The sequence below is a fragment of the Salvia splendens genome, unplaced genomic scaffold (genome assembly GCF_004379255.2).
Source record: "Salvia splendens isolate huo1 unplaced genomic scaffold, SspV2 ctg893, whole genome shotgun sequence".
NCBI lineage: Eukaryota > Viridiplantae > Streptophyta > Magnoliopsida > Lamiales > Lamiaceae > Salvia > Salvia splendens.
The window spans coordinates 1-8716 of record NW_024599579.1 but is presented as its reverse complement, the minus strand read 5'-3'; the positions used below and the strand labels follow the sequence as shown (position 1 = coordinate 8716).

The 8716-nt window shown below is 35.1% G+C and overlaps 1 protein-coding gene across 1 annotated transcript; it reads right to left on the bottom strand.

Annotated features, from left to right (window-relative positions):
- Positions 1 to 4651: 4651 nt before the first annotated feature.
- LOC121791742 (protein FAR1-RELATED SEQUENCE 5-like) lies at positions 4652 to 7032 on the bottom strand. Its single transcript, XM_042189593.1, has 4 exons — positions 6329 to 7032; positions 5730 to 6162; positions 5220 to 5634; positions 4652 to 5052 (listed from the first exon to the last, which is right to left on the bottom strand). Exons 1-4 carry the CDS (start codon positions 7030 to 7032, stop codon positions 4652 to 4654), a joined length of 1953 nt encoding a protein of 650 aa, XP_042045527.1.
- Between the last annotated feature and the right edge of the window lie 1684 nt (positions 7033 to 8716).

Below are 8716 nucleotides of genomic sequence, written 5' to 3'. Positions count from 1 at the left end.
ATATATAGGGTTGCGTTAAAGATAGAACCATTCTTAAGTGTAGAACCTAGAACTCTACATATTTTATTCATTGGATGAGGAAAAAATGACGGTCAAGATTAAAATCATACATATTAGACTATGTTTTCACGACATTCCGGACTCAACATGTGAAAAAACTCACATGTTGATGGAAGAATGAATGAAACGAAGAAGAGTCCATGCATGCTTTATTTTTTCACTTATCTGCATTCACCCATTAATAATAGTTTTGGTTGTAATGGGAAGTTGTTGTGCAAATCAACACCATTGGATTAAAAGATCTAACGACCTCCGTTTGACATTTGTTCTACGTTTAAGAATGGTTCTACGTTTAAGAATGGTTCTATCTTGATCACAATCATATATATATATATATATATATAGGGGTGCATTATAATGATAATCCCAATTTCCGTAATAACCCTATAACTAAATCTGGACCACACATTTTTAAAATCACGTGGTCTAGATTCAAACTTAGATTTACTTCATAAAAAAAGCGCGGGGGTAAATATGTCATTTCGCTCATGATAAAATTTACGTATCCAAATTTCGCTCATTTAATTTCTGAATTTCGCTCATTTTATCAGTCAGTCAAAAGTATCATTTTATCAACTCAGAGTATCATTCTATCCGACAAAACTATCATTCTATGCAATAAACCTAACATATATCATTTTATCAGTCAGTCAAAAGTATCATTTTATCAACTCAGAGTATCATTCTATCCGGCAAAACTATCATTCTACGCAATAAACCTATCATTTTTATCATTTTATCAGTCAATCAAAAGTATCATTTTATCAACTTAGAGTATCATTCTATCCGGCAAAACTATCATTCTATGCAATAAACCTAACATATATCATTTTATCATTTTATCAGTCAGTCAAAAGTATCATTTTATCAACTCAGAGTATCATTCTATCAGGCAAAACTATCATTCTATGCAATAAACCTAATATAATCGGCACAATACATAATATACAAACCTACAAAGCAGTAAACGTATCATTTTATCAACTCAGAGTATCATTTTTATAAGGTTACTGTCATTTTATCCGCTTAGATTATCATTTTATCAGGTAAAAGTATCATTTTATTAAACAAAAATGTCATTTTATACACCAAAAATACCTATCATTCTATCGGCTGAAAGTATCATTCTACCCGGCAAAACTATCATTCTATCGGCTGAAAGTATCATTCTATCCGGTAAAACTATCATTTTATGCAGTAAACCTAACATTTATAAGCTAAAAGTATCATTTTATCAACTCAGAGTATCATTCTATCCGGAAAAACTATCATTTTGATAAGGTTTCTGTAATTTTATCCGCTTAGATTATCATTTTATCAGGTAAAAGTATCATTTTATTAAACAAAAATGTCATTTTATACACCAAAAATACCTATCATTCTATCGGCTGAAAGTATCATTCTATCCGGCAAAACTATCATTTTATGCAGTAAACCTAACATTTATAAGCTAAAAGTATCATTTTATCAACTCAGAGTATCATTCTATCCGGCAAAACTATCATTCTATGCAATAAACCTATCATTTTATCATTTTATCAGTCAGTCAAAAGTATCATTTTATCAACTCAGAGTATCATTCTATCCGGTAAAACTATCATTCTATGCAATAAACCTATCATTTTATCATTTTATCAGTCAGTCAAAAGTATCATTTTATCAACTCAGAGTATCATTCTATCCGACAAAACTATCATTCTATGCAATAAACCTAACATATATCATTTTATCAGTCAGTCAAAAGTATCATTTTATCAACTCAGAGTATCATTCTATCCAGCAAAACTATCATTCTATGCAATAAACCTATCATTTTATCATTTTACGTGATATTTGGCGAAATTCAGAAATTAAATGAGGGAAATGACAGTTTTACCCCCGTGTTTTTTTTATGAAGTAAATCTAAGTTTGAATCTCAAAACTATCATTCTGTGCAATAAACCTATCATTTTATCATTTTATCATTTTACGTGATATTTGGCAAAATTCAGAAATTAAATGAGTGAAATGACAGTTTTACCCCCGCGTTTTTTTTATGAAGTAAATCTAAGTTTGAATCTCAACCGCATGATTAGAAATATGTGTGGTCCAGATTTGGTTATAGGGTTATTACGATATTTAGGGGTTATCATATGATCACGACATATACATATATATATATATATATATATATATAATATATATATATATAATATATATATAGGGTCCCCTTATTCCCACAACACCTTCTTAGTGTAGAACTAGAGACTAAGTATTAGCCAATGAATTTTAATTTAGTGGCTGAGATTAAACATCCCACATCTTAAATCCGACATTCATCCCGTGAATTAATTTATTCAGCCAAGGGCTTCTCAGTCTTTTGATAATGTGGTCAATTATGGTAAAATTGAGGGAGCGTTAATTACGGAAGTGTGAATTAGGGTAAAAAACGCACCCATTCCACTTCCCGCTCTACTCTCCGCCGCTTCATCTTTACTCCCATCCTCACATCCGCCGTTTCACTACCCCCTTCTCTACTTAGCGCTCTCCATCCACTTCCTCCTCACTACTCGTCTGCCGATTCTCGCCATGGTGGACACGAGGCGGAGCAAATTGAAGGGTATTCATTGTGGTTAATAATGGATACTTTCTACCAAAACGATTTGAACTAATCTCGTTCTTTTTTGTTGTAGATGAGCGGTCGTTGCGTTCCAACACCGGTGCCGCTCCCGGTGAGTTTAGTTGGGTCTTTAATTTAGTCCAGAAGCTGGGTTCTGCAAATCGCGTGACGGAACTTCAAATTAGTTCATTGCATGTGTACATTTAGTTAAGATGTTGATTATTGCTTTTCTTACAATTAGTATCCAGAAATTCGTCTGGAAAATCTACACCACAACGCCCGCCAAAAGCCAAACCCTTGGCTAGCCCACGCCGAAGTGAACCAAACATTTCGGGTGAGCTCTGATTTCAATCTGGAATTTTTATTTTTCTCACGGTTTCACTTGTATTTAGTTCATTGAAGTGCTTTTTTTTTAATTGAATCTTGGTTGAATTTGTTGTTTGAAGTATGTTGGTCTAATATACTGAACCTGTCAACCTATAAGATGAAATATGCTCAGATTCGTCTGCAGTATGTCCAAAATTATTGTGTTGGGTGAAGTTTTTATAGATTATGGGTGAATGTTTTATAGATGTTGTAGGTAGTATATCCAGAATCGGCTGAAGTCTGTCCATAATTGTGGAAAGGTCATTTAAAATATGTTAAGGTCTACAATTGTGTAAAGAACTTTATTCAGCCAAGGGCTTCTAAGGTATTATGTATGTATATCTGAAGGTTAACAAGTATAAGATGGAATCTTTTCTGCATCTGATGAAGTATTTACTTATGATTTGTGTCAATTGGGGGCATGTGAATGATTTATGTGTGCGGTATTTTAAGTGTGTTCATTGAAGGATGAACTTGGTCCAATATCTGTATTGTGTAAAAGGTCATTAAAAATATGTGAATAAGATGAACAGGTCTTCTTCCCGATATGTGCAAATGAACACTACTATGCTGTGTGTTTTTGCTTGCAACGAAGAGCTATCACTGTTATAGACAATTCAAAAAATGGGGACGACAACGATATTACAAAGAACTACGGAGACATTCCAGAGACACTGGTAAATGTTCTTTGCTTCTATAGTGACCGTGCTTCCTACTTAACAAAATAATAAATCTCTGAACGCAAATTTACTGTGTCTGCAGAGGTTGTTTTTCTGTCATTATTTGACACAGATTGGCCTAGTACAACAATGTAAAACCATTTCCTCTGCAAGAATAGAGAGGATGGCAATACCATGGAGGACAACAACGAATGGTGAAGATTGTGGTGTCTTTCTGATGAGACACATGGAAACGTACAAGGGTGAGCGCGTTGAATATTGGAATTGTGGGCTAAAAAAAACTAGCAAAGGATTACTGCAGAGCTTGAGGGCCAAATACTGTTCAACTTTGATGAATGCAATAATCAGTCATGAATGCCTCAACAACAAGCGCAGAACAACGAGATACTACATAGAGGAAAGCAAAAACAAGGACATTGATGTTTGAAAAGATGATAGCATGTTACCTAAAGAAGAAGTGATGTTTTGTTATTTGAAATCTGAATAATTTTCCCACGTAAACTGTACACCGAATAGTTTAAATCTTCCCGTGTTTATGCTTAATGTAACCCAAACTGGTATATTGAGACGATTTCAGTGTTTATTAATTTTTATTAGCTTAAATAATTTATTATGGAATGATTATACTGGGGGCTGCGGGAACAGGGTTTTTCTATGAATTACGTTGACTACAATATGAATAAACATTTTATGAGTTCATTAAAACATAGTTGATAATATATAGATAACAGAATATTAGAAATTATTCATTCTGTGCAGATATTTATTCATCAAACCTGCTTATTAGTTCATCCATGTAGAACGTAGTTTGAATGGCGTAATTACTTCATTTGTTATGAAACTATATTCATTACTGCAACAGAAAATATATTAATCTAAGAAAAATATAAATAAATTGTAAAACAGCGAAAATACATCAAAACATCGTGACGAAATTGATTTAGTATTACTTTATCTTCTGCTTCTCCTTAATCTTTTTGCAATTTCTTGCATCATGATTACCAACCTCGCCGCATTCGGCACATTTACGACCAGGCTTTGCCTTCATCTTCATAGCTTGCTCAAGGCGTGTAAGAGGCCGTCTTCCTGAACCCTTGGTTTTGACAACGTCGGGAGGATGGACATCTATTTCGCTATGGGCTTGAGACCCATAGAAATTCTCGATCATCTGCCTTTTATCACTAATAGACAATACAATCCCTTCAGCGATTATTTCGCTTTTCCCTTCAGCAATAATTTGTCTGAATGCACGAATTTGGTCAACGTTTCCCTTAATAGTCTGGGCAACCTCAAAATAATCTCCATGCATATCCCTCCATTCTTGTGTTGCCGAATCGATGATGATAGCTTTTCAATATCGTCAACAAAGCCACAATGAACAGGCTTGACAAAATTAGACTTCAACCAACGTCCCCCATGTAAGTGATCAGGAACCAGCTTCAATTTTTTGTTTCGTAAGACCCAAAAAATATGGCTGCATACGAGTCCAAGTCTTTGAAATAGTTTACACCCACATACGTATGAATCTCCAGAGACGGAATAAGAAACGGACCAGTCCTTAGAGAACTTGTCATTGATCACATATATTTCAGTGTCATCCTCGTTTGAAGTCTTTACCATGGTGCAACAATCAATTGCTTCCTCAATCTCTTCCTGAATTGCCTTAAACCCACCGTCACTGTAGATTGTTGACGCATGCCTCTCAAGTGCAGAATTTGTTTTCAACATTGGGGTAGTGTTGGAGTCATGATATTCAAACCTGTTGCTATTGCTCCTTTGGGCGTCCAACGCATTGTTGTAATGCATAAGAAACTCGACTAGATTACATCGAGACTTAGTGTACCTCTTGAAGAAACTGTTCTGAGACTCGGATACAGAGGTGGTCTTAATCAATGAACTCATTGGAAAATCCCTGAAGTAGGCTGGAACCTGTATATCGTCGCATATGCAGATAGATTCATTATTACATCAAATTAGATCATAACTAAGCAACATTTGTTCAGCACAGAATATTGTGGACATACCCAGAATTTCCGATTGGCAAACATTGTCGAAAACCACTCGTTGTTTGTAAGGCCGTATTTTTCCATAATTTCGTGCCAGGTTTCTTCGAATTCTTCAGGATCTGTCAACTCCGACCACACACATTTATTTAAGTCCTTCTTTAAATCCTCATTGTGGAGCTGATTCTTGGGCAATTTTTCAACAACCTTAAACATGATGTGCCACATGCACCATCGATGTCTTGTATCAACTAGAACACTATCAACAGCCACCTTCATGCCCAAATCCTGATCAGTAATGATCAATTTGGGAGCAGCGCCCATGCATTTAACAAACTTTTCAAACAACCATCCGAAAGAAGGAGCATTTTCTTTCGATAATAATCCTGCACCAAATGTAACGGGTCTGCCCTGATTGTCTTTGCCCGTGAATGGTGAAAAAATCATACAATACCTATATTCCATCAAAAAGGAACACATATCATAGTGGATACAGTAGTTCATCCCGTAATTATGTTATATCACCTGGAACTATAAATAGTTCATCATTCAAACATAAACAAATATGACTAATCAAACAAAATAGAGCAATCTAAAACAGAGACTACTTATTGTCGTACCTATTTGTTGAGTAGGTTGTGTCGAAAGAGACAATGTCACCGTACAAATGGTAATTGTGCTTGGCAATAGGATCACACCAGAAAAGACGTGTAAGCCTACCCTTAGAGTTTACCTCAAAGTCGTAGGTGAACGACGAACATATCTCCTTCTTCCGCTTCATATCATTCAATACCATTTGTGCATCAGCACCATCCACATATGCTCTAAGATCACGCCTATAGTTGCGAACCTCGACAACGGTGCATCTGACGTAATCCAAACCACCTAAGACCTCGCTAAGCAGACTAAAAGTCAACGTGGGACCGATATTTGCACTTGCGCAATCTGCTATGAATTTCTGATGCACTGGGTCGATATTGCGATTGAGCCTCATAAATCGCTTGTGACGTAAATGAACCATATCGTGATTATGTCGCTCTTCAAACTGTTTAACAACATAACCAGTACCCAAGCAAAACTTAAAAGCAACTTTAGCCTTACAAAGACACTTTCTAGATGAACGTCTACGTTTAGTCTCAGGCTGTTTATAATTCACTCGCTTCTCACCTTCTCTACTACACACAACGTATAGCCATGTGACCAGATCTCCAACCCTTTTAGATCCATGTTTATGGGTGTCAAACCCTACCTGCCGTGCATATTTATTATAGAAGACAGTAGCATCATCCAAGGTCTGAAAAACCTGGCCAATATGTGGCTTCATTTGGGAAGGACATTCAGGGATGTATGACACTGGGATTAAAAAAAAAGTTCATTCATTAAGAAGTTTATTTCATCCAGAACGAAACATATTTCACTTCAACGAACAAAAGTATACATCAGTATGTTTTAGATGACACGTATTAATTGCGCTGAACAGAAGAAGTATTCCTAGTACCGGCCTCTAATCTTCATCCTCGGATGAATCGGAGTCAGAATCAAAAAGTGACCCGCCAACCGGAGATTGTAACTCATCGAAAATAGACCCATGATTGTCGATAATATTTTCTGTAGAAGTAGTTCCATGTGTTTTTCCTGCTTCGGGAGACAATTCAGTTGTGTGAGAAGGATTGCTCGAGTCGTCCATTGATGAACTAGTCTCTTCCGTTATATGCGTAACGTTGTTTGAGGAATTCATACAGCCAAATAAGACGAAGAAGTAGAGATGTGATAGTTGCCGATTGCGAATGAATGGAATTGGGATTAGTTTATATAGAGAAAATGAACTCTGCAAATTAGCACATTCAATGGAACATGCAGAGTGTCTTAGAATCGTGTGAGTATCAATATCATATTAACATGAAGATTGGAAATGAATGGAATTGGATGGAGTTTATGTAGAGATATTGGAGTTATGCAGTCATATTATGCAATCTGAAAATTAGCAGATAGAATCGTGTGAAATTATGCAATCATATTAACTTGTGTGAATATATTTCAAGATTGAATTAACGTGTGAAGATGGCATCTAAAATCGTGTGAAATGCCTTCCAAAATTAACTAGACTGAAATCAAGGAAATGACAATTACTGCCAAAGTTAAAATTACGAAATCATCCCACATGTTATTTTTATAATATTATATTTAATAAATTCAATATTTAATAATATTTGGAGAATTAATTATGACCATTAGATTAAGAAAATGGGTGGACATGATTTGTTCTCTAGTTCGGTCATTAATATTGGTTCGACATTGAATATAATTCTATATATATATATATATATATATATATATATAATAGAGTTTTGATCTATGCAAAACTAGATTTAAATACAGAAACGCAGAACAATATCATAATTAGGTCACTTTTAGGTCATAATTAGGTAATTTTTAGGTCATGCTAACAAAGCATGACCTAAAACGATCTTAGCATGACATTAAACCCAAATATTATAAATGACATAAAATTGCTTAATTATGACCGTCCGTGTTTTTGGTTAAATTATTGACCATTAGATCATCTAATCCTAGGGCCAAGATTTGATCTGCATTTCTGGATTTAAACACATACTTATTTTGATCATCTCCCTATAATATATATAATATATATATATTAGGATTTATTTAACCTGATTGGCTGACCCAGTAGCCCGTCGGGCCAGCCCGATAGAACCCGATAGCCCTATAAGGCTAGCCTGTTAAGCCCGATTCATTATCGGGTGAGATTTTTCGGCCCTAACCCTGTAATTTTAACGGGTTTTTCGGACCAGCCCATCGGATTCGGGCTACACTGACATCTCTAGTTAAAATTGTTTCAATAAAGATACGTAGGAGTATTAGTTAAAATGTCCCTAATTGAATTACTCAGATACGTATTTACTAATGCGTCCCTAACTTCAAGCTTAATTTAAGTACGCTTATTTTTAGCGTCCTTAATTTAAGTACGCTTATTATATAAGCTGAAA

Coding starts and splice junctions, on each gene's coding strand:
- LOC121791742 (XM_042189593.1), bottom strand. CDS start 7,032: ATGAAGCCACATATTGGCCAGGTTTTTCAGACCTTGGATGATGCTACT. Junction 5,635..5,729: donor TTGCCAATCGGAAATTCTGG/GTATGTCCACAA, acceptor GACGATATACAG/GTTCCAGCCTACTTCAGGGA. Junction 5,053..5,219: donor CTCTGGAGATTCATACGTAT/GTGGGTGTAAAC, acceptor GATATTGAAAAG/CTATCATCATCGATTCGGCA.